Source organism: Felis catus, chromosome C2, assembly GCF_018350175.1.
Source record: "Felis catus isolate Fca126 chromosome C2, F.catus_Fca126_mat1.0, whole genome shotgun sequence".
NCBI classification, from domain to species: domain Eukaryota; kingdom Metazoa; phylum Chordata; class Mammalia; order Carnivora; family Felidae; genus Felis; species Felis catus.
In genome coordinates this window covers 4,647,370-4,673,391 of record NC_058376.1, presented here as the reverse complement: position 1 = coordinate 4,673,391, position 26,022 = coordinate 4,647,370, and the positions used below count along the sequence as shown (strand labels likewise).

At 49.2% G+C, this 26,022-nt stretch overlaps 1 protein-coding gene across 4 annotated transcripts in view; it reads left to right on the top strand.

Annotated features, from left to right (window-relative positions):
- BACE2 (beta-secretase 2) overlaps positions 1-26,022 on the top strand; it is a 113,431-nt gene that overhangs the window by 56,624 nt on the left and 30,785 nt on the right. For 3 of the 4 annotated variants that reach the window (XM_045036592.1, XM_023238716.2, XM_045036593.1), the window contains exons 7-8: positions 4,278-4,427; positions 9,449-9,617. In XM_045036592.1, coding sequence (XP_044892527.1) covers positions 4,278-4,427; positions 9,449-9,617 — 319 coding nt within the window. The remainder of the gene's footprint in view (positions 1-4,277; positions 4,428-9,448; positions 9,618-26,022) is intronic. The other variant, XM_023238717.2, reaches the window with a different exon arrangement.

Below are 26,022 nucleotides of genomic sequence, written 5' to 3'. Positions count from 1 at the left end.
TTGGCCTTCATCCAAGCTGTGCTGGAATTTTAATTCCTTACTTCTATAAAAGAATGTGATTCACAGAAGACGAAGGTCAATCAAAATCAGGCCCACGTAATCATGATTAAAACCACGGCCAAGGGCGGCATGCATTTTGGAGAACTGGCTGACGGGTGTTCCAGTATGGCTCCAACTTTCCAGTTGGTTCGGGGCAACGGGATGGACCAAAGGCATTGACCGGGGAAGAGCACAGCTTCAGGGGTCTGACGCGCTTGAACGTAGCTAGGTGCCCGGGGTGGGATTCGAGCCCTCGGAGTCTCCATGCCCTCGTCGCCGGGCTGTCGTGAGGGCCGAGGTAGAAAGCCCCCACACGGTGATGCCCGGGGAGAGGAAGCCTCTGTTTCATGTTCAAACCACGGTGCCGCTGCTGCTCCTTGTTCAGACGCGTGCCAGACGTTTCCCTCAGCTTCTTGGGGGTTTTCATAAGCCTCTGTCTGCACGGGGCCACGCTTGCAAGGTCACCAAAAGCGCGCGTCTCCCACCCAGAGTCTTTCTCCTGAACGAATGCCGGCCCGACCGGAACATGCGTAGCAGCTGCTTTGTGACGGCTTCTCGCAGAAGCATGGGGAGGAGCACGGGGCTCTTGGTTGTCCTGAACCAGACTTCAAGAGTCCGAGACCGTCATGGGAAGAGCGGCAGGTGATCCGAGAGGACGAAGAGGGGCCGTGAAACAGACGCAGGGCCGAGGCCCTTTTTGAGCTTGAGAGGATTTCCAGGCAGCAGCGGTCAAAAGCCAGAGTAAAGCCTCCTCTCTTGTCTCGTATCTGCTGAATCAGAAAAAAGTGGCAAGTAAAGTTTTTAGTGCCCTAAATTCAGAACGCTGGCTGCAAATCAGACCATGCTTAAAATAAGGAGCCATATGCTGATTTTCTTCAGTAGTGAAAATGTCCTCAGCAGACCTGACATGAGCCTCTTCAGACGGAGTATTCTGGGCCGTAAATGTGTTCGGGCTTATCCTGCAGAAATGCTCGACGCGTGGGTACGTGTGACCCCAGCCAGCCTGTGGCCAGCCCCGGCCTGTGCGGGGCCCACGACCCCAGCCCCTGTGTGAGCCCCGCGGGGAGAGAGCGGGCCACGCCTGCCAGGCGCGGGGACCCCAGACGGCGTCACAGCCCCCGTTCGGCGGCGACGGACTTTGTGAGAAAATCAGGAGGTAGAAGGAATGAGATTACAGAACGTGTTTGCCTTGTCTGAAATTACCCTGTGACCTCAGAGCCTGTGTCAGGGAGGGGAGGACCCGGGCAGGCTCTCTGTCTTGGGCCGAGAAAGTCCAGGGAGGGCAGACGGGGTCCCTGGGTCAGCGCACGTGGACCACCGATGGCCAGTGTTCTCGCTTGTCGTGGCGTAGGGTTTCTTTCCAGTTAAGGGGATGGCTGACTTCTTTTTTTTTTTTTAAGTTTATTTATTTTTGAGACAGAGAGCGTGCGCAACAAGTGGGCAGAGAGAGAGAAGCCCAAGCAGGCTCCACGCCATCGGCGCAGAGCCCGACGTGGGGCTCAAACCCACGAACCGCGAGATCATGACCTCAGCTGAAGTCGGACGCTTACCCGACTGAGCCACCCAAGCGCCCCGGGAAATGGCCGGCTTTGGGGAGTTAGACGCAGTGCAGATGTCGGGCTCGTGGCCTGGATTGTTCAGCTGGGATTTTAGGAATGCGTGGTTTATAGGTCTGTAATTTGAGAGGAGCCTCATGGGGAGTTCTGTGTATGGCAGAGACCGGGGCTCCCCGTCCCCCTAGGTGAAGTGCCCTTGTGTTCTGCCCAGCGCTTCCCCATCTGTAAAATCCAGAAGCGGGACGACACCTGCTTTTGGATGACTTCTGACCCCAAACTCTGTGATCTGAGGGTCAAAACTGTCCCCCGAGGACACGTAGCTTAGCCTTCCGGGAGGCCCTTGGACTCACAGACACCTCTTTGGAGGTAGATGGTCCCCCATCCGATTCAGAGCTATACCCCTTCGGTGAGTTACTGGGCACCCCCCTGGGCCTGATCCCTCCGTCTGCACATCGGTGTCGCTCCCAGCACTGATGTGGGGCCCCCTTCCCCGGGTGCAGGCCCGGCCGCCCTTGTCTTAGCTCATCCCTGGGTCCAGCAGATGACAGCCCCACCCTTCTCAGCTCCTCTAGCAGGGGATTCTGCCCTCTGATACACAGTTCAACTCGACTTAACTTTTATAAAAGGTGAAAATATATTAACGCCAACATTAGAAATTTTACAGATCAGTCACTAAGTTTCATGATGGATGTTCCGTGGGAGGACGAAAAACTTTGGGGCATTTTCTCCCCACTGTGTGGCCCAGGACGGGGTGGAGGGGGGCTTGCACCTGCCGGGTGTGGTCCTGTAGTACACGGCACTCAGGGTTTGTGCAGCAACACCCAGTTTTCTCAGTTCTTGCCCCGATTGGCCTGCACACCATCCCTGCTTACCTGTCTTACCTCCTCTCTGCTTCCATAACACCCTCCTCCTGGACTTGTGGTCCCTGCACCCTCTTCATGGGGTCTCCTTTGCCAGCCTGATCCAGGGTGGGTCCTAGGCCCTTCCCTTCTCCCTGTGTTCTCTCGGAGGGATTCCATCGACGCCACATCACCACCCATCGGTGACTCTAGCCAGGCCCGCCCCCTGGAGTTGAGACGCAAGAACCAGTGGCCTGTGCACATCCCACTTGGACACCTTACTGGCTTGCCACACAGCTCAGATCTCTCTTAATGGTCTCTGGTGAAGATGCCAGGGCGCTATCATTTCCTGTGTCTCCCCTCTGTTCCTTCCGATCCGCCCCACCAGCCTCCACTGCTGACCTCGGTTTTACCCATTGAGGCAGTTTCTCTGCCCGTCCGTCCTCCCTCAGACGCATCTCCCGTCCTCCCTCAGACACATCTCGTGCTGGCCCCCCACCCCCGCCCTTAGCTCAGCTCAGCTTCTTGGAGATGCTCTCTCTCCACTGTCTCCCCAGTGACAGTCACCTGTTACTCCAAGTGGGTGCTCTCCTAGCTGAGCCCCCTCCCATGCCCTCGTGGCCCCGCCCCCTCCCATGCCCTCCTGGCCCCGCCCCCTCCCTTGCCCTCCTGGCCCCGCCCCCTCCCTTGCCCTCCTGGCCCCGCCCCCTCCCTTGCCCTCCTGGCTTCGCCCCCTCCCATGCCCTCCTGCCTTTGCTCCATCACACTCAGTCCCAGCTGTGCCCCTGTCCCAGGCTCTCCTAGATCTGTTCCTGTCACATACACTCCTAGAGCTCTTCCTGCCGCACACTTCTCTCGTTCTGACCTGAGCTGGGCCCTCGCTCTGCCGGCCGTTTTCGAAGAGGCACACCCGGCACGGTTCTTCCCTCTTCGAGCCGGCAGGTGCGGGAAGATGCCCTCCGGAACCTACGCTCGCCCTGGTGAGCTGATGGGAGTTAGTTGCGTTGGACTTGTGGACTCGGCAACTGGTGGGCATGTGCCGGTGGCGTTGTCCATCCAGACCCAGGGCGGGAGGCCCAGGTGGACGCTGTGTGGCCTTGGCTGTTCGCTTTTCCCGCAGATGCTTCCTGAGTCTCTCCTGGGGGCCCGGGGTTAGAACTGCCAGGTGGGACAGACAGCAGGCCTCTGTCCTTGAAGGACTCAGACTGTGGTGCAGGAAACAGAAATTCGGCAGTTCCACCAACAAATGTCAAATTCTAACCACCGCAGGAAGAGAGAGCGAGGGGGAGAGCTGCATGACGGGGTAGCAGCACGGTGGGGAGGGTTTCCTGGACAGGAGGGCGTCTGAGCTGATGTCTGGAGGAGCAGAACGATATCGCCGGAGAGCAGAGAGCCCCCCACAGGGCTGCGCACCGGGATGAGTTCCGCGCTTGGAGTTCAAAGGAGAGGCGATGCCCGAAAGGCTCGGAAGGTTCTCTCTCCTAAAGGGTCGTTGGCGTTCCTTCACCTGTGCTCCGGTTTCCCCGCCCATAAAGTGCTGGGGGGTGGGGTGGGGTGATACTGTGCTGGTGGGGTTTTTTGAGAATTCAAGGAATTACTGCTGCAGGGGGCTCGGAACAGCGCCTGATACCAGTAAGGACTCCGTGTGCCTGGGGGATCTTAATAGCTGGGGATTCGTCATCACCGCTCGCCTTCCAGAAGACTGCTGTCTCGGCCAGGCCGTCCCGAGGAAACGTTGTTTACCGCCACGGGCATCTGGCGAGGGGATGAGGAGAGCTGGGAGCGGTTTCCTCTTGACGCGCCAGACGAGTCACGGTTTCTCACGTGCTCTCTTTCTGTCCAGATTCCAGAATTCTCTGATGGTTTCTGGACTGGGTCCCAGCTGGCTTGCTGGACGAATTCTGAGACGCCTTGGTCTTACTTCCCTAAAATCTCCATCTACCTGAGAGACGAGAACTCCAGCCGATCGTTCCGCCTAACCATCCTGCCTCAGGTACGAACCGGCCCGTGTGCTTTTCTCTCCGGGTGCGTCCCGTGCGGAAGTCAGGCACTTGGTGCGGGACGTGCCGGTACAGATAGCACGTCTGTGTGGGGTGTCGATCGCCACGGTGATGCCGTGTGACAGGTGACCGCAAAAGCCAGCAGCCCCGTCCGCGAGCGTGAGTCTGGGCGGGTTGCCTGGTCTCCGCAGGCTCGCTGGCGTGCTTGGCCGGGCCTCGCTTGGGTGGTCTGGGGTGGCCTCGCTCACGAGTCTAGTGGCTCCCACCGTCCAGTGGCTGACGCACGGGGGTGGCGGGGCTCAGAGAGAGAGGGGAGACGCGCAGGAGCCCCCGGAGCAGGCGCACAGCTGGCCATCACCTCCCCGGCACTGCTGCCCCTGGGGGCCCGGGCGGGGGAAGTGTGCCCACCTCCCAACGGGAGGGGCTGCGCAGTGCCATCGCAAGGGCCTGGCAACAAGAGAAGGTCGGGAATTGAGGACATTTTTGCAGTATCCACCAAAGCACCAGTACGTGTTTTGGTTTTTGGTGGTTTTTTTTTTTTTTTTACTTTATTTTTAATTTTTGTAATGTTTATTATTGAGAGACCGAGAGAGACCGAGCATGAGCTTGGGAGGGGCAGAGAGAGAGGGAGACACAGAATCCGAAGCAGGCTCCGGGCTCCGAGCTGTCAGCACAGAGCCCGTCGTGGGGCTCAAACTCACGAACCGTGAGATCATGACCGGAGCCGAAGTCGGACGCTCAACCGACTGAGCCCCCCAGGCGCCACCTCCTCTTCCTAAGCTTCTAATCGAACAGCATTTTGTACCCCACTCCATCTCGCTCTGGCTCTCGCTCTGGTCCCCCTTCGGGAACCTCCCAAGTGCCCTCCATGTACCCCAGCCCCCTTCTTTCTCTCCTAAAAACGTTGCCACCTAATCTTCTATGTGGCTGCTCTGAGCCTGCTCTGCCTGCCGTGAGCCATCAGTGGGTCCCCGCTCCGTGCGTACTGACGTCCTCATTCCCGGTGGCTTTCTGGGCCTCGCTGGACCCTTCCTCGCCCTCCAGCCTGCGCCCTGATACGCCCTTGACCCACCACTCACCGGTCACCGTCCTCTAGGGCTCTGTGCTCACTCCGATCGCTTAACCTTTGCCCCTGCCTGAAATGCCCTCTCCTCCCCACTCCCTCTGCATATCCAGATTCTTCCCATCCTTCAAGATCCAACTCAGACAAACCCTCTTTTGTTGACCCTCCGCTGAGCAGAATAACCCGTTGTGAGGCTGCCCTTCAGACTCATAATGCATGTTGTTTAGTCGTCTCATCAGGCATGCAGTCGTGTCTGTAGGGTGTGTTTTATGCTGCCGCCTTTTTCATTCGACTTCTGTTTTCTTTAAAAGCACACGCACGCACCCTTACAGTTCTCCCTCAGCTATATTAATTCCTCGAAGATAAGAACCAGGAGACTGAAGACCTTGTTCCTTCCCAGGAATGACTGGGCCGGGGAGGCTAGTGGGTAGTAACTGTTTTTTGAACAGACCGGATGAGTGTGCCTTTGTTGTGACTTGGTGAATTGGGGATAAAGGATGGGATGGGGGGGGGGTAAGGCAGGAGGAGTCATTTCAGAGGAAAGAAGGAAGTGATAATATTGCCTTTTTCCTTCTCGACTGTATATGGGGGGAGGGGGGACGTGCCTTCCAGGAATGGAGGGTTACAGGGGAAGGGCCCAGAAGCCTCGGGAGAAGACTTCACAGAGGATGCACGCAGCCGGAGCCCGAGGCTTCGGTTACGTTCTCAGCTCTGCCCCTGACTCACACTGTAACTTTGAGCAGATCGCCTCGCCCTTTCTCCGTCTGTCCCTTTAACTATAAAAGAAGATTCACGATACTTGCCAGAGACATTCTCGCTGCATACGGTGCTGTGTTTTCTGTGTCTTTAAAATAATTGCGCGCCGTGATTGCATTTTGGGCACACCTCGAGAGGTAGGCATCATTTCATCAGCGTGGTTCGTAACTAAAGTTGAATCCTAGCTTCAGGACAAAGGTGAGCACGTAATGGTAAATTAATGGCATGGGTTTGGCTGCCAGCATCAGGGACTCCTAAGAAACAAAGAAAACAGGCATTCGGCGGAAAATCTGTTATGTCCACAGCAGGCGGTTGGATGGGCAGTTGTGAACTGTCGCCTGCTGAGAATCTCACAAGCTCCGGGTGCCACTGACACACCCCTCAGGGTCAGCGCTGGGGGTGGGGGGGGCAGCATCTCCTAATACTCCTGCGCCCCACTTCCTAACATTTAGGGCAGCCATCAGGGCTCCTTGTCCCCAAAGTTTTAGAATGGGGGGGCCCCTGCCTAGGACCTCCGGTAACAGCAGTACTGGAGGGGCATATGCTGGCTAGTGCAGGAAAGCGTTGTGTCAGAGGCATCTCTGAAATTTTGTCCGTCTCCGGCGCTCTTTTCCAAAAGCACATGGGCTGAATCTGTTTTGGCCAGTTTTCAAAAGCGGCCCCCAACCCCAGCCCACAGGCGAATTCTGGATTTCTTTTCCCCAGAACCCTAAAAATGTAAATAATGCCAGTCTACCCCTGATCGGTCTATGGGTGCTATTTTCGCGTGAGGCAGACAGTTTATTCTGAGATCTAGCAATACTGCAGCTCTCCTAGCATGTTCCAGCATCTACAGTCTGGAACCTTTACTGGAAGTCGTCCGGGAGACACGCAGGAAGAGTAAAAGATCCCAGATTCAGTCTGCGTGTTTTTGTATCGGTAGCGTCTGTTACAGGACAGCGTGATGATTGATTGGGTTTTATTATAGAATCAGTTGGGGGAGTGTGTGTGCACGTGTTCGTGTACTTTCCTAGGGCTTGCTTACAGAACCTTAGGTGAAGGTGCTTTGACGGCAGGTAAGTGTATCTGTCCCCTGCCTTTGCCTAATTTAAGTTGATCCGGGGAAGTCGTGCTTTTCATTTGGTGCCGATGAGGCTTAGCCCCTCTCACTCAACGTAGCGCACACCTCCTGAGGTCCTCCTGTGTGCCTGTCGTACCCTAGAAGCCTAGGCACCAGGATACAGTGAGGAACAGAATGAATGTGTCCTTGTCTTGAAGGAGGGCTTGGAGACGGACAGACCAGTCGGGCAGGGTTCTAAGGGCAAGGCTGTTCCCTGGACGCAGCAGCCGCTGCAGGCGATGTCCTTGCTCGCCTCCCTGCCTTGCAGCCGCCCTCCCTCTCGCCTTCTCTGCACTGACCGGGGCAGTGATGTTCCTCTTCCTCAGGGGTCCGTTGGATCAGAGACTCTCTGGTTTCCTTTCCTACTCTCGTGTCGTCGCCCCTTGTGGCTGGTGCTCTGTCCTGCCTCCTGCTGTCGGGGTGCAGCCGGGAGGCAAACCATTCCTTCCTTGGGACAGCCCCTCCCTGCTGCACCCTCTGAAAATACCCCCCCCCCACACACACACACACACTCCTTCTGGCAACAAAGCCCAGGGCTCGAGACCTTTCCCTCCAAATCTTCCCTCGTGCTTTTGCCCTTTAGGGCCGCTCAGTACTCACAAGAAGGTCCTTCTTCCTACTCCTGTTGTAATCTCACGCTTTATTTTCCAAATGTTTGGTATTTTGTGTTACTAAGCCACTGTATTCTCTCGGTTGCCTGCATTTGAATACTTTGCTGTTAAAAGAACAAAGGCAGCCTTCTTACTGATGCAAGGATGATTTGCTCTCTGATTGTTTTAAGTTTTGACTCATTTCCTCTGGAACTCGTGCCCCACCCCTCCGTGCCCTGCTCCCCCTCCCCCCAAGGACCTCAAGGGCCATGTTTGTGTTTATTGAACTTCACAGCCCCTGCAAGAAATGGCCCTCAGCCAGGACAGACCCTTCTTCCACGAGGTGTGCTAGATCTTCTCTCTGACTCTGACGGCTTCTCTCTCTTTGAGGGAATAGATCCTCCTGCTTCTGCCTTGCTGCCTCCTTGGAAGCTCCCTTTGGCAGAGGATGACAAGGACAGTGTCCTAGGCCAGTGAGGAGCCTTTGCTGTTGCTCGGGAGAGAAGATGATGCCGATGGTCCAGACTGGGCGGTAGCCATGGGGATGGGAGTGATGATTGCATTCGGATTCCATTTCAGCGGAAGGCCTGCTGTGTAGGGAAAGAGATCCTGGCCCGGTGTTGCAGGGCCTGAGTAACTGGGTGAATCACGGATTTACTGAGACAGAAGACCTCAAACAAAAGGCACATTTGGGGGAAATGTTCCCAGTTCAGTTTTTTTAATATTCGACTTGAGATGCCGGTTGAGTGGCGAATGGGCAGGAAGACGTAAGAGTGTGGCTATGGCAGCAGAGATCTGCCTGGAGGTCAAGATTCGGGGGTCAGCATAGAGCCCAGGGGTGTGCTTAGGGTCACGGGGCCACATGGGTCACCCAGGGGGACAGCCAGAAGGAGAGCCCAGAGCCCTGGAGTTCTCCGATGCTTGCAGTGAAGAAATTAGCGGCCGGTGAGTTGGGAGGAAGAGGAGAGAACCCTTTCTCAGAAGCCAAGCGAAGGAAGAGGTCTGAGGGGGAGACTTCGCTGGGCGACATTGCCGTGGAGGGGCCTGTCGGAGCGGTTCCCCCCGACTCCGCATTTACCTCCTGCCTCCTCCGTAGATGGGGAGCTTCAAGGGGGCAGGCACGGGGTGTCCTTCAGCCCTGTGGTGCTGGCCCTGAGGCAGTATCTAAGCCATGCCAAGTGCTCTGTCAATAACAGCTGGCTGGTTGGCCGGCCGGCCGGCCGGACATCACTGTGGCGCCCCCGTGGAGTTTCAGGTGGAGCACGTGCCTTCGTCACTTTCAGCCTTCGTCACTTTCAACGATGCTTATCACCACGCTTGTGCTCTCAGCTTCTGGATGGCAGGGTGATGTCCCCCGCACCCCTCCCCACTCCACCCCACCGTGTATCGCCCCACAGCACCTGGGAGGCGGGGGCGGGCGTTCCGAACGCGGCGTGACCTCGACAGCTCCGCGACGCTGCCCGATTCATGCCCCTCCTTGTCTGTTTGCTCTGTCCTCTTATGTAGCTTTACATCCAGCCCATGATGGGGGCTGGCCTGAACTACGAATGTTACCGATTCGGCATCTCACCTTCCACCAACGCGCTGGTGATCGGTGCTACCGTGATGGAGGGCTTCTACGTGGTCTTTGACAGAGCTCGGAAGAGGGTGGGCTTTGCGGCAAGCCCCTGTGCAGGTAAGCGACGCGTGCGTTGGACAGAGGACCCTAACCGGAGCGCTTTATTGGAAGCGATTCTTGGTAGCGTGTCAGTTGCTACTGAATTGTTCGGTGCGGGCCTGTCGTCACTGATCGGTCTTACCAGTAAGACGTACCGTAGGATTGTGGAGAGGAGTAAGCGAGACAATCCACGTAAGACGTTTAGTCCTGTGCTTGACACATGGGAAGTGCTTGTAAATGTCAGCGTGATCGTGATAGTTGTCTCTCGGGTTAAATTTAAAATGGTATCTCAAAGGGGCGCCTGGCTGGCTCAGTCAGTTGAGATTCCAACTTCGGCTCCGGTCATGATCTCACAGTTCGTGGGTTCGAGCCCCGCGTCGGGCCCTGTGCTGACAGCTCGGAGCCTGGAGCCTGTTTCACATTCTGTGTCTCCCCCGCTCTCTGCCCCACCCCCACTCTCGCTCTGTCTTTCTCTCTCAAAAATAAATAAACATTAAAAAAAAGGGTATCTCACACCATAGAATAAACATACGTGGACTTGGGGATGAATTACGGGGTTTTTGACAGTGAGATCAAAATAAATAAAGCAGATTCATGGGTAAGCTGTGTGTTTTTCTTTCCCTCCAAGAAATCTTCGTTGTGAAATAAGTCCGTGCCTATCATTGCTATTTCTTGAAATCCTAAAATAATGAGATCAAGGAGCGTGTTTTTCTCCTAGAATTCTTTTGGAGAGCTGGTTTGAGGGTGAGTCAGCAGCGTGGCTCTGCAGAGCTGAGCTTGAGAGAGTGGGGCAGGTGTTCAGAGAAACCAGGAGAGGACAGGGAAGATGATGGGCGGGTAATCCCCCCAAACTCGAGAATGTCTGTAGATGAACAACTTGCTAGAATGGGGTGTCCGCACAGCGCATGGTTTAGCGGGGTGGGGGCGGGGGGTCGAGTACGTCTAGCAGTAGCCCAAGCTGGTGTGGAAAAGGCCAGGGCTGGACGTGGCATGGGATGGAATCGCCCGGACGCGTGGAGAGCGCGTGAGCAGGCAGTGGCCGGGTGCCACGGTGCTTCTGGGTAGGATTCCAGGGAACTCACAAATCCTGGCACTTTGGATTCAGAGTTGGTGGGTAACATGCCAAGGGAGAGGAAAAAAACTAAGCAGACGTGAGGCAGCCAAAGAGTGGGCAACAGGGAGGTGGAACCGAAGAAAATTAGAGGCTGGGGTGAAATACAAGACCACCATGCAGTGCAGGGGTGGAGGTGTGTGGGTTAGATGAAAGCATCCTTAGGCACTAGACGTAGCGACAGGAAGGGCAGGAAGGCTGACTGTGCTGGTCGCTTCGACCCTGACCAGACCTTCCCTGGGATCTAAAACCAACGGGAGAATTTGGGGGAGAGTGTCAAACGATCTCCGCTGATTTATTCCGGAGAGGGAGGTTTCAGTTATTATTTGCTACCCAAATCGTGGTCGTAACATTGGGATCCTGGTTAAGAAAGCAGGTCAGTGATGTGTCATGGTGCCTCACAGCCTCGTTTGGACACATTGGCGTTCTTGAAGGGTAACATAACAATTTGGAGAGTGGGTGAAGAGAAATAGTGAAAGGAGAACTTACATCCGGAATATTGGCCCTACTCATGTGCTGTCTAAAAAAAACCACCCTGGGGCACCTGGGTGGCTCAGTCGGTTAAGCGTCCGACCTCGACTCGGGTCATGATCTCATGCTTTGTGAGTTTGGGCCCCGCAGTGGGCTCTCTTCTCTCAGCATGGAGCCTGCTTTGGATTTTCTGTCTGCCCCCCCCCCCCCCGCCCTCGTCTCTCTTCCCCACTTGCTCTCTCTCTCTCTCTCTCAAAAATAAAACATAAGAAAAAAAAAAAGAAAATACCCAACACCACGTTCATATTTGTTGCAAATACCTTCTTAAACGTTAACGCAGATTTCTCTGACTTTATTGGTGAGCGGGCTCAGAGTCCTTGAGATAATGTTTATCTTTGAGAGCGCATTACCTGTTTTTAGCCTGTGAGGTATCCCTGGGGGAGACCTTTCTCTGGGCACTACCTGGGAGTGTATAATCTGAGATGCTACTCTGTCTCCTGGATGTGAATGTTTTACTTTTTTTTTTTTACATTTATTTATTTTTGAGAGACAGATAGAGCACAAGTGGGGGAGGGGCCGAGACAGAAAGAGACACAGAGTCCGAAGCAGGCTCCAGGCTCTGAGCCATCAGCACAGAGCCCGACGTGGGGCTCGAACTCACGAACCGCGAGATGGTGACCTGAGCCGAAGTCGGACGCTTAACTGACGGAGCCACCCAGGCACCCCTGAATGTTTTACTTCTTATAACCCAGAGAACTAAGAACGAAGGCAATTTTCCTCACAATTTCTGTTCTCTTGTTAAATATCATTAAAGTAGAGGCTGCTATGGCAACAGCCGTATATCGTCCACTTAATTCCGCAGGGAGCGGAATCACCGTGTCTCCTAAGTGAATTGCTGTTGGAAATAGTTTAGTATGAAGCGTCTCCAGGCAAAGCAACATTCGTTCCTGCATTTCAGCATGAATCCTTTGGTAGGTGCGCTTATAGAAGTTTTTCTGTTACTATTTAAAAAATATATATTTAGGGTTTTGGTACTTAAACATTTGATTTCACCAGCCATGGGAATACATGCAGATATGTCTCCTCTCCCGTGCAAACCGTTTAGCCATTAAAGTAATTCCTTCCCTCCAAGCTGCAATTAGGAGCCAGACAGTGGTCTATGGGGCTGTAATAAATGGAAGAGAGACACCGCTTTTTTTTTTTCTCTTTCTAGAAGTGTTTATTTTTAATTCATAACCTGCTTTAAATAACAAAGAAAATGATTTAAGTCACAGGAAATCATGTGCTTTGTACACACTTTTGGAACACCCAGATTTAACAAATGCTAACGTTTTTGTCATATTTTCTTCAAAAATGTGTCATAGAAACAAAGTAAATGGAGTTAGAGACCCCACCCCACTGCCTTCCCCAGAATTACCCTTTAGCTTGAAACCCGTGTACGTTCTTATAATTACTACGCATGTAACATTTCACTACACAGGTATGAGTACCTTGCATTCATCATCTCTTGCTTGGTAACAACTTAGCCCCCAGTTTAGCGGTACTTGACCTTGTGCAGGTGCTGAAGGTCAGCAGCCGAGGAGTGGCTTAGCTGGTGGTTCTGGTCTAGGGTCTCTCGTGGTCTAGGGTCTCTCGTGAGGCTGGAGGGGACTCTTGGAAGCTCACTCCTGTGGTTGGACCTTGCCAACCGGACCTTACTTGCCGTTTGGACCTCACACCAGGCTTCCCCGAGCACACTTAGGACAGTTGTCTGGTCACCCGGGAGCAAGCGATTGCAGGGAGTAGAAGGGCAATAGAGCAACCAAGACAGAAGCCACAGTCTTTTTTCCAACCAATTTTGAAAGGGCATACTGTCGCTTCCGCCCTCTTCTGTTGGTCGCACAGAACCACCCTGGTGCACTGTGGGAGGGGGATTACACAAGCGTAAACACCGGGGAGCAGGGATCGTCGGCGTCACCTTAGAAGCTGTCTCCCATATACCTGTAAATAAGTACCATATAACAACCAACATAGGTTGGTTGGTTGTGGGGTTTTGGTGTTTTAAAATGTATACGGGGGCGCCTGGGTGGCTCAGTCGGTTAAGCGTCAGACTTCGGCTCAGGTCATGATCTCGCGGTCTGTGGGTTCAAGCCCCACGTGGGGCTCTGCGCTGACAGCTCAGAGCCTGGAGCCTGCTTCGGATTCTGTGTCTCCCTCTCAATCTGCCCCCCTCCTACTCACACTCTTTCTCTCTCTCTCTCTCTCTCTCTCTCTCACTCAAAAATAAACATTAAAAAAATTTAAGGAAACAATTATTGAAAAATAATAAAATGAAATGTATGTGAATGCTACACAGTACTATAGATAATAATATATATCCTTTGTCCACCTGCTTTATCGATCAGCATTACATTTACTGGATTTTCCGTGTTGATGGGAGATCACCGATTTTGACTGCTGTATAGTATCCTCTTGGATGAATATACCCAGATTATTTACCCAGTCCTGCCTTGATTAACATCTGGATCATTTCTAATATTTGCAGTTATAAACACTACTGCAGCGAACATCTTTCTGCCTGTGAATGAGATCTTCTGAAAATGGAATTTCTAGATGGTTTGGTATGCCAGTCTTTGGAATTCCTGGCTGCTGTTGGATTTGTCCTCAAGGTAGCTGGACCATCAGGATTCTACAAGAGTTTTCATTTCCTCAAACTATTCTATTCTATTCGTTTTGTTTTTGTTTTTGCTTTTTGCCAATCTATATGTGTGAAATAGTGTCACAGTTTGATTACTTCTGAGATGATGCAACTTTGGATGTTTTCGGGGTGTCTGAGCTTTCTCTCTTATGGTGAATTTTTCTACTAATAGCTTATGGACACTTTTCTACCATATTTTTTATTGATGGCTACACAGTCTTAATATTTGATCTGTTAATTCTGGGGGGCTAATGTGTGGTAAATATCTGCTAATCTCTGGATTTCTCTTACTTGTTTTTATTAGCTTTCACTTACATTTATTGACATTTAGGGAAATAAAATGTACCAATCTCTTCTTCACAGCTTTTACTCTGTACCTTATTTAAGAAATTTTTCTTTAATCTAAGAAAATAGAGATTTTTTTTTCTAGAGATACTATATACTTCTCCTCCCCCCCCCCCCCCATTTTCTCATAATGTGAAGTGGGAATCTAATTTTTATAAGGGCATTCAATTTTCTCAGTACCATTTATGGAATATATTTTCTCCTCGGATATTTTCAATATTTTATTATAAAAAATTTTAATATACAGAAAAGACTAAAAATAATGACATTCTAAATACACATTATCCAGATTTAATAATTTTATATTTTGATGCATATTAGTATGTGTGTATGTAGTTTTTGTTGGAACCATTTGCAAATAGGTTGCAGATATCATGACATTTTACTCCTAAATATTTTACTCCATAATACCTCATCCACAAATACCTCTTAAAATTAAGGACAGGCTCGTATATAACCATAATACCATTATGACTCCTAAAAAACCAACAATATTTACATTGTAATATTGTGTAGTATCTAGGCCATATTCAGATTTCCTCAGTTACCCCCCAAATGGTATTCTTAGCTGTTCTTTTTTTTTCCCAAAAGCCCGTTGTTTTGTAGGATATATTTAGATTTGTCTGGATTTTTCCTAATGGTATCATTTAACATGTTCATTTAACCTCACATTTCTATAAACTTGGTTTGGTTTAGATTCAAGTTAAATAATTAAATAATTTTAATAACATCTTTGTTGTATACCAAGACCCAGTATAAATCTGGATCTATTATTTTTTTTTTTAATTTTAAGTTTATTTATTTATTTTGAGAGAGAGCGCAAGTGGGAGAGGGGCAGAGAGAGAGAATGATTCTGTGCAGGCTCTGTGCTGTCAGTGTGGAGCTGAACTCAGGGCTCGAACCCACGAACTGTGAGATCATGACCTGAGCCAAAACCAAGAGTCTTACGCTCCACCAACTGAGCTCCCCAGGTGCCCCTGGATCTCTTATTTCTGAACATTCTCTTTTATCCCACTGGTGTAGCTGCCTGCCCCTGTGGTATAACATATAGTTTAATATCTGTAGTTATAACAAGACCTAATATCCAGCAGGGGCTCACCTCTTCTCCTTATTCTTCTTTAGATGGTCCTGGCTACTTTTGTCCTTTTGTTCAGCTTGTCAAGATCTCTGAAGAACCTTATTGGGATTTTGATTGCAAGTGCACTGGATGTACAGATTAACTTGAGAAGAAATCAAATCTCTATTTATTTACTTTTTAATGTGTATTTATTTTTGAGAGAGAGAGAGAGAGAGAGAGAGAGAGAGAGAGAGAGAGAGACAAGAGTGCGAGCAGGGGAGGGGCAGAATCTGAAGCAGGCTCCAGGCTCTGAGCTGTGAGCCTCGACGCGGGTCTCGAACTGAGCCACCCAGGCGCCCCCAAATCAAATCTTTATTATACAAGTCTTCTCCTCCTGAATGTGTTAAGTCTTACTTGTTTAGGTCTTCTATTATATCCTACAGAGTTTTTGCAGTTTTCTTCAAGAAGTTCTTATGCATATACCTCTTGCTCAGATACCTATTTTGATTGGTGTACAGGCAACATAGGGTTTGTTTGTATATTAATCTTCTATCCAGTCACGTTGCTAAATTCTCCTTTTAAAATAGTTGTTAGAGGCACTTGGATTTTTTGTGAGAGCAGTCCTATAGTCTGGTGCATGGAGTAGGCTCTTGGAGTTCCCTTCTAATCCTCCGTTAAGGGATTCTCACTTTGCTGAAATTGTTTAGTATGAATGGAAAAACGGTTTGACATTTTCTGCTAATGTTAAACATATTCCTACTCTATGACTCAGCAACGGCACTCTTAGGTAGATGCAGTGAGGAAATGAATGTGTGTTTCCACCCAAAGACCTGACCAGAAGCAGCTTTATTCATAAAACAAACTAAAGCACATCATTCAGTAATTACATTATTACATAAAACCGCCATTTTCATCAAACTAAAAACTGTTCAAAGCCCGACAAAGGAAAATGGATAAACATTATGACACAGCAGTTTTCCTTATGCTGAAGAATGTAATTTAGGATTTCTTTTAAGTTTCATTTTTCCCCCAAGTTAAAAAAAATTTCTAGGGGGCGCCTGGGTGGTTCAGTCGGTTGAGCGTCCGACTTTGGCTCAGGTCATGATCTCACAGTTTGTGGGTTTGAGCCCCATGTCGGGCTCTGTGCTGACAGCTCAGAGCCTGGAATCTGCTTCTGATTCTGTGTCTCCCTCTCTCTCTGCTCCTCCCCCGCTCATGCTCTGTTTCTCTCTCTCATCCAAAAATAAATAAAAATTCAAAAATTAAAAAAATTTTTTTAATATTTACTTTTGAGAGAGAGACACACAGAGAACATGAGCAGGGCAGGTGCAGAGAGAGAGAGGGAGACACAGAACCCGAAGCAGGCTCCAGGCTCTGAGCTGTCAGCACAGAGCCCTATGCGGGGCTCAAACTCAAAAACTGTGAGATCACGACCTGAGCCGATGTTGGATGCTCAACCAATTGAGCCACTCAGGTGCCCCTCATTTTTCCCCAATTCTTGAATCATAATTTAACTATGTGTGGAATTCTAGGGTGACCGTTTTTCCCTTAGTGTTTTGAAGATGATGTTTCAACGTCTTCTGGCCAACATTACTGCTGATGAAAAGTCACTTTCAGTTGTACCAAAAAGGGTCCTCTGTTTCCTCTGCTTGCTGTTCAGACTTAGCTTAAATTTTTAGCCTTCTGGAGTTTCACCATGGTGTATGTAGATATAGATTGTTTTTCATCTTGCTCAAGACTCATTGTGCTCTCTGAATCTAAGGATTCGTGTTTTTTATCATCAATCCTAGAGAATTCTCAGCTGGTTTCTCCTTCACTATTACCTCACAGCCATTTTTACTTCTTTTGGATCCCCTGAGATAAATTTCGAGATGTCTCCTTATTTCTTCCATGTCCCCTGACCTTTCACTCATATTTTCTTCTCTTTATCTTTGCTGTATTCTGTGTAGTTTTCCGCAGATACATCCCGTAGTGCCCTGGTTCTCTCTTCAACTGTGTTCAGTCGACCACTTAAACTATTCAGTGAGCTTTTAATTACATCGACTGTATTTTTCATTTCTGGCAATTCCACTGTGTACTTTTTCAAAGAGACAAGTGTGCTTTTCTGTAAGTTTTGTTCTGTAAATATTGTTGTGACTTGTATTCCCTTTATCTCCATTATTTTATCTAATTTTTGAAAACGGCCAGATCATGTTCAAATTACAATGCATTATATAGTGCCCCGCGCTGTTAGAGGCAATTATAAATACTTCAAGTGTTCCCTCATTATTTTCTTAAGTTTATTTATTTTGAGAGAGAGAGAACCAGCAGGGGAGGGGCAGTGAGAGAGGGGGACAGGGGATCCAAAGTGGGTTTTGCACTGACAGCAGAGAGCTCAATGCAGGGCTCGAACTCTTGAACCGCGAGATCATGACCTGAGCCGAAGTCGGACACTTAACCGAGTGGGCCGTCCAGGCGCCCCCTCTCCCCATTATTTTCTGAGCCTCGTAATCTTCTGTTGCGCTTCTCTAATTCATTTAACAATTCCTTATGGATACATTGAAGTTGTTTCCAGTCTCCTGTTGTTATAGACAGTGTTGCAGTGGATCCCATTTGTCTGTGTTTATTCTCACATACGAAAGTAGAATAGAATTGCTGGGGGTTAAAGGGTATAAACATATAAGAATCTTTTTTTTTTTTAATGTTTATTGATTTTTGAGAGAGTGTGCAGGCAGGGGAGGGGAGAGAGGGCGGGGGGACAGAGGATCTGAAGCAGCCTTTGCCCTGTCAGCAGCAAACCCGATACAGGTAGGGCTCGAGCTCACGAACTGTGAGATCGTGACCTGAGCCGAAGTCAGTCGCTCAGCCAACTGAGCCCCCCAGGTGCCCTAATATTTTGTCATCTTGATGGGTGTCGTCACATCGCCTTCTAAGGAGGTTGTGCTCTTTTCTGCGTTGGCTGTACCATTTGTCTAGCAATGTATACCGTGGCCTGAGTCTCCAGTCGGCGTCACCAACAAGGTGTTGTCACCCCTTTGGGAATTTTGCCAACCTGATGGATGAAGGTTATCTCAGTGTAGTTTTTAATTTGTATTACTTTGTATGCGTGAGGTGGAGTTTATTTTTATAAGTAAATGTCTAGGGCATTTGTTTCTCATTTTCTGTGAACTAGGCACTCATATCCTTTCCCCATTTTTTTTTTCCTGTCGGGTTTTACTTGTTTTCTATTGATTTGTAGAATCTCTGTGGTGTAATGGAATAATTAGCTATTTGGAGGGAAAAAAGCTATAATCCGTATTTCAATTCTACATTATTTAGCAACTTTGCTGATAATAGATTTTGTTCAATTTTTTTTTTAACGTTTACTGATCTTTGAGACACAGAGAGACAGAGCATGAACAGGGGAGGGGCAGAGAGAGAGGGAGACACAGAATCTGAAGCAGGCTCCAGGCTCTGAGCTGTCAGCACAGAGCCCGACACGGGGCTCGAACTCACGGACCGCGAGATCATGACCTGAGCCGAAGTTGGCCGCTTAACCGACTGAGCCACCCAGGCGCCCCTGATAATGGATTTTATTGAAGAAATGCTTTCATGTATTTAAATATGTCAGTCTTTTCCTTTAAGGCCCTTAGGTTTAAAGCCACATTTTAAATGACCTTGTTTATTGAAATTATTTCGTGATTTGTACAAGTACTTCTATGTTTGATTTACCTTGACATAGTTTGTATGGATTAAACCTCCCCCCCATATGATTATCCCATGTTCCTATAACATTTTTCCAAATAATCCACATTTTCTTCACTGATTTGAATATTATCACATACCAAATTCCAGTAAGTATTTGGGGAGATAGGTCTGTATGTCTGGATTTTCTATTCTGTTCAATCGATATATCTTACAGTATTTTTTTTTTAATTTATTGCTCTTGAGAGAGCAGGAGAGAGTTGTGTGCGCATGTGCTCACACATGCATGAGTGGGGAAGGGGCAGAGAGGGCGACCGAGAATCCCAAACAAGTTCCACGCCGATAGCTGGATGAGGGGCTTGATCTCATGAACGGCGAGATCATGACCTGAATCGAAATCAAGCATCAGACGCTTAACCGACTGAGCCACCCAGGCGCCCCCCCCCCCCCCGCTGTTCTTTCTCAATTTTATTTTCCTTTATGAACTTTTCAATCAGCCTGATTAAAAAGCCTTGGTAGTATTTTAGTGAGTTTTTAAACACCGCTATCGTGTAATCTCCGGCATATTCTGTTTTCCTATCGTTTACGGAGAGCTGATCTCTTTGGTTTTGTGTCTGCTGTTCTCTCGTGGCAGATTTTCTTACTTGGTTTGCAGCTACTTGTTGTGAGCTTATCTTTAGTGGGAAAGCCTTTTTTTTTTTTTTCCCTTTGGAGAGAGTTCAGTGCACCTTGGGTTGTAAAAATGTTGCCATAAACCAATTTTGCATTTGTTTCTGCTGAGTGTGAGGCGATGAGCACTTCAGGATTTCTACACCAAGCTGTGTAAATGTCGATGCCAGCCCTGCTCCAGGCGGTGGCAGGGAAGCTCTGCTTCTCACCGGAGGTTCTTCCTTGCCCTTCCGGCCCCCAGACCTCGGGCAGAGTGAGTCTGGCTTCCTGGTTGGCAGAAATTTCCCGGCTCCCTCCCCCAGCGAGCCAGCCTCTACCAGCCATCTCCGTGGTGCCGGGGTCAAGTCTTTGCCCATCCCCCTCCGCACCCCTGTCCCTGGGCTTTGGATCCCCAGTTCTAGCACCTATTTCCGGGCTCATCTACATATTTAAAAATATGAGTTTATCGTCTTTTCTATGTGTGGGAGGAGGAGGACGTTCTCTCTCGGTGCCAGCTAGCACTTGGTGGAGCCCAAACCTTTGGGAGCCTCCCTTTTCTCTTGATGTCTTTTATTGGGTTTCCGTAATAATTGGTGTTTGTCACACCACACTCCGCTATGGGATTCGGCTTGTCTCTAAGGGTGGGAAGCAGAGCAGCGAGTGGGAGCTCTTTGAGGACTTTGCCGGGGAGCTTTTTAAAATACATGATGGCCCACACCCTCCCCTCCTTTTTCAGCCAGGGTGTATCAGAATGGTGGTGGGTGGGAGGGTGATGGTTATTTTGGAAAAAGATCCACAGATGCTTCTCTTGTGCTGCCCTGCCTCTCCTCGCCTCACCCCCCCCCCCCCCAACCCCTACAAAGAATCACTATTCTGGTCTCAGATCAGAGCCGGATAAATACGGCGGTGGTCACCGCGGGTCATAGTGCTGGCCGGCCTGGGGCTTCGGCGTACAGATAGTCTCACGAGTCAGCAGCAGACAGACAGACGTTCAAGGCCGGTGCACTTTCAGATGCCTCTGTGTTGGCTGGGCCAAGTGTCCTAGAGCTAGAAGGATAACAGAGCGTTAAGATTGACAGATCTCTCTTAATGTATCCAAAGCTTCTGAAATACCACTCATGTCTTTTTATAGATTGAGACATTTAACACCCAAGAGCTGTATAGAGTTGAGCTTTTACAACTTGAGACGTACCATGGATTGTGGCAGTCCTTTCGCTGTGAATTTCCTTGTGCAGGTTGAAAGTGGATCATCTGGTACATATTCATGTTTAAAAATAGGAAAGTTAGCTGTTAAGAACAGAGTTTCAGAGCGAGGCCCCTGCCATCTACTTAGAATATAATCAAAGGATTGCAAAGCCAAGGGGCCCCAAAGACATGAATCATGCAGTCTCCGTTCCTTGTTTTATAAAAAAGAACACGGAGGCCTGGGGTAGTTAGTAAGAGGTTTTCGTGTAGTTGCAGCACAAAATGGCCCTGGGTCTAGAATGCCTGTCCTGGAGCTCCAGAATGTTCTTCCAAGTGAACCACGGCTGCTCGAAAGGCATCTCGGTCCCATCACTTTATTTTATATGCCATGGCAGAAAAGACCCCAACCATGATAATTTTTATAGTTGGTAAGTTGATGGATCTTCCGCGGGTGCTCATTATCAACTGGGTCTTCTGGAAGATAGAACCGAGAAAACACAGTTACAATTTTAACCCAAGACATTGATGAAAGATTTAAAATAACAAGATATTAACAAGTGATGCTTAGGAAGCACTGCCCTTACCCCAGGCACTGTACTAAGTGCCTTCTATTAGCTTGGTCCCCATTCATGAAGACTGATTTGTGGGTACCATTGCCATCTCCCATTTTACAGATAAGGAAACTGAGGGGCGAAGAAGTTGAGGAAGTTGGCTAAGGTGACACAGCTCATACGTGGGAAGTAGGATTTGAACCCCAGAAGTCTGACCCCAGGGTCCATGCTCTTAACCAGTATGTAGGATGGCCTCATAATTTCAGTACAAAAAATTAAAATCTATTCCATGGTCATAGAATAATTAGTATATATAAGAAATGTGCAGATCATCCAGTGAATGGAAAATACCCTCCAGAAGTAATTTTAAATCAACTTTCCCTTAATTTTTGTAAACTACTTTAAAGTTTATTTATTTATTTTGAGTGAGAGAGCACAGTGGGGGAGGAACAGAGAGTGGGGGGGAGAAAGAGAGAGAGAGAGGGAGGGAGAGAGTGAGTCCCAAGCAGGTTCCGACCTGTCAGCACGGAGCCTGATGTGTGCCTTGAACTCATGAATCATGGGATCGTGACCTGAGCGGAAATCCAGAATCAGACCCTTAACCGACCGCGTCACCCAGGTGCCCCGTCCCTTCATTTAAAAAAAAAAAAAAAATTGATTTACTTAAGTAATCTCCATACCTAGCGTGGGGCTCCAACTCACAACCTCGAGATCAAGAGTTGCCCTCTCTTCCAGCTGAGCCAGGCTGAGCCAGAGGGGCGCCCGACTTTTAACGTGAAGCAGCTGCTTGGAATACGTGAGGATGCATCTGTTTCCAGATGATACATTTTGACCGGCCGCCTTAAATTGGTGCTGTTTTTTCAAAAACTTAAAAAAATGTTTTTTGATTAAAAAAAGGAATACGTGTACATGGAAGAAAATATGAGTTGGTTGAGGGTTTTTATGTATTTTTATTGTATCTGTGTATATATGAAAAATGTATATGATCTTGAAGAGCAAAGAGCAAATGCTAGAATCAATTAATCACCCCCCCCCCCCCCCCCCCCCTTACCTTGGAGATCTGGGCTTGGTTTTGGTTTTGTTGTCGTTTGGTTTTTCTCTTTTAACCTAAGTGAAATCATATCATGTGTGCTGTTCGTTGACATACTTTTTTGACTGCCCCGTTCTTTTGATTTTTCTTTCTTTAATTTTTTAGGCTTATTTTCAGAGAGAGAGAGAGAGAGAGAGACCGCGCGTGCGCAAGCGGGGCAGGGGCAGAGAGAGAGACAGAATCCCAAGCAGAGCCCCGTGTGGGGCTTGAACTCACGAACTGTGAGATCGTGACTTGAGTGAGCCAAAGTCAGGAGTTGGACACTTAACTGCCGGAGCCACCCAGGCGCCCCTCTGTTTCTGACTTCTTAATTCCACTGTGGTCAGAGAACACAGTATGAACTGAATTCTTTTCTTTTTTTTTTTTTATTAAAAAAACTTTAAGTGTTTTTATTTATTTTTGAGACAGAGCATGAGTGGGGGAGGGGCAGAGAGAGAGGGAGACACAGAATCGGAAGCAGGCTCCAGACGCGGGGCTCGAACTCACCAACCGTGAGGTCATGACCTGAGCTGAAGTCAGACGCTTAACCCACTGAGCCACCCAAGCCCCCCTGAACTGAATTCTTTTCAATGTCTTGAAACTTGTTTCTGGCCCAGAATGTAGCCTGTGTTGGTTAAATGTGCTCTTGAAAGCAAGGTATTTTCGGGGCGCCTGGGTGGCTCCGTCGGTTGAGCGTCCGACCTCAGCTCGGGTCATGATCTCGCGGTTCGTGGGTTCGGGCCCCGCATCGGGCTCTGTGCTGATGGCTCAGAACCTGGAGCCTGCTTCAGATTCTGTGTCTCCCTCTCTCTCTCTCTGTCCTTCCCCTGCTCGCTCTCTGTCTCTCTCTCAAAAATAGACGTTAAAAAAAAATTTAAAAAAATATTCGCCGCGTGGGCGGAGTAATTGCCAGTGACGTCAAGCTGGCGGGTCGTGCTGCTGGGGTGGCCTCTACCCGCACTCACTTCCTGCCCGCGTGCGCTCTTGCTGAGAATGATAAGGGCAGGTCTCCCTAAACTTCTGCAGGTTCCTTATTCTTGTTTGCTACATTTCAAAATTCTTAGGAGGCGCGTAAACCCTTAGTATGGCTGTGCCCTGTTCGTGCGTTGAACCTGAACCCTTCGGAAATGAGTGCCTTCCTCCCTGGCAGTCCTCTTTGCTCTGAGTCTGCGGCGTCTGATGACTGACACGGCCACTGCATTTCTCTTGATTACCGTTAGCCTGACCCATCTTTTTCCACCCGGTGACTTGCAACGTATTTGAGTATTTGTATTTAAAGTGGGCTTCTTACGGGTCGCAAGTAGTCGGGTCTTGCTTCCTATCTAATTCCACGGTGTCTGCGTTGTCGCTGGGGCGTTGAGACCCGAGGTTGGCAGATGGCAGCCTGCAGGCCGGATCTGGCGGGTGGAGGTTTTTTTCTACGACCTCTGAAGATGGTTTTACTTTTTTTTTATTCTCTTTTTTATTTTTTTAATGTTTTATTTATTTTTGAGACCGAGAGAGACAGAGCATGAACGGGGGAGGGTCAGAGAGAGAGAGACAGGGAGACACAGAATCCGAAGCAGGCTCCAGGCTCCGAGCTGTCAGCACAGAGCCCGACGCGGGGCTTGAACCCACGGACCGTGAGATCGTGACCTGAGCCGAAGTCGGACGCTTAACCGACTGAGCCGCCCAGGCGCCCCGGTTTTGCATTTTTAAAGGGGTGTGAAAATAATCAGGACAGAAGGGGACAGGAATCCTAGGCGGCCCCAAAATCCCTAACACATTTGCTATCCGATCCTTCCCAGAAATGTTTGCCGACCCCCGGCTTAGATTATATTTAATGTGATGATTCATGTGGGAATGAATGCTGTTCCCGCGTTGCTACCTGTTTTCTGTTGACCTCTTCTCTCCCTTCCCCGCCTTTTTCTGCTGCCTTTGGATTGAATATTTTTGTTTCTCTTGATCTCGGCGAGTTTATGAGCTGTGGCTATTGTGTGGTGGTGGTGGTACAGGGTTCGTAGCCTGTGGCTTTGATTGACACAGGGGACCGCTTCGGGTAGGAAAGGGACCTACAGTGTTCTTGCATGGTGCCTCACCATCCTGTCCCCCGATGTTGCTGTCACACGTTTTACTTAGGCATGTGTTAGAAACCGCCCCCTACACTGGTGTTATTTTTGCTTTCAGCCAGTTATCTTCAGTGTTTAAAATGAAAAGGAGAGACGTTATAATTGCCCGTGTGGTCACCGAGTCTGGGCCCGTCTTCCCTTTGTGTGGATCCCAGTTTCCATCCGACATCACCGATTTCTGCTCGAAGGGCTGGCTTTGCCGTGGTTTTGGTGCAGTTGGCTGTGATGGTTTTCTCCTTTTTTGGTCAGCTTTATTGAGATATAATTGACAGATGAAAGCTATATGCATTTAAGGTATACAACTTGATGCTTTGATAGATGTGTATGTTGTGGAATGATCCCTGGAAGCTAACATATCCATCACCTACCTCACAAAGGTACTGTCTCCTTCCTTTTCTTCCCTTCCCTTCCCTTTCCTTTTTCCTCCCTCCCTCCTTCTTCCTTCCCTTCCCTTCCCTTCCCTTCCCTTCCCTTCCCTTCCCTTCCCTTCCCTTCCCTTCCCTTCCCTTCCCTTCCCTTCCCTTCCCTTCCCTTCCCTTCCCTTCCCTTCCCTTTCCTTCTCTTCCTCCCTCCTTCCTTCTTTTCTTCTCTTTTCTCTTTTCTTCCTTTCTTCTTTCTTCCCTTCCTTCCTTCACTTAAGATCTACCCCCACAATTCTACTCTCTGCTGCTGAGTTGAACTATTTTAGATTCCACGTGTAGGTGAGATCCAGCCAGATTCTCTGTCTGGCTTATGTCACTTAACATAATGTCCTCCAGGTTTATCCGTGTGTGTGTGTGTGTGTGTGTGTGTGTGTGTGTGTGTGTGTGTGTGAAGTTTATTTTGAGAGAGAGAGCCAGGGACAGGCAGAGAGAGAGGGAGAGGAAGAGAGAGAATCCCAAGCAGGCTCCTTGCTGCTAGTGCAGAGCCTGATGTGGGGGCTCAGTTCTCATGACCCTGAGATCATGACCTGAGCTGAAATCAAGAGTTAGGATGCTTAACTGCCTGAGCCACCCAGGTGTCCCAGAATTTCCTTCTTTCTTAAGGCTGTGCGTGTCTCTTCTTGTGATAAATTCTTGCAGCTGGTGTATGTCGGAAAACATCTTTATCTTCACTTTGAAAGACCCTGTTGCTTGGTACGGAGTTCTAGATTGACAAGGTTTTCCCTTCCGGCACTTGAATGCTGTCACCGCACAGTCTTGTCGCTTGTGTTACTCCTGACATGAAAGTCGCTCTAATTCTGTTTGTTCCTTTGTACAGAATGTTTCGTTTTGCTCTCTATGCTTTTAAGGTTTTCCCTTTGTCACCGGTTTTCAGCAGTTCACTGGTGTAATCTGCTTCGTGCTTCTTATGCTTGGGGATCTCTGAGCCTCTTGGATCTGTGACCTTGCTGGTTCCTTGAAGTTTGGAAAGGTTTGGGGTATCATCGTTTCAGATATGTTTTCTGCTTCCCATCCCTCCCCTCATCTGGGTCCTCTGAGTGTGGCCCTACAGTTTACCGACGTTCTCTGTTTATGTTTTCAGGATTTTGCCCTCTCTGTGTTTCATGGTTAGTTTCA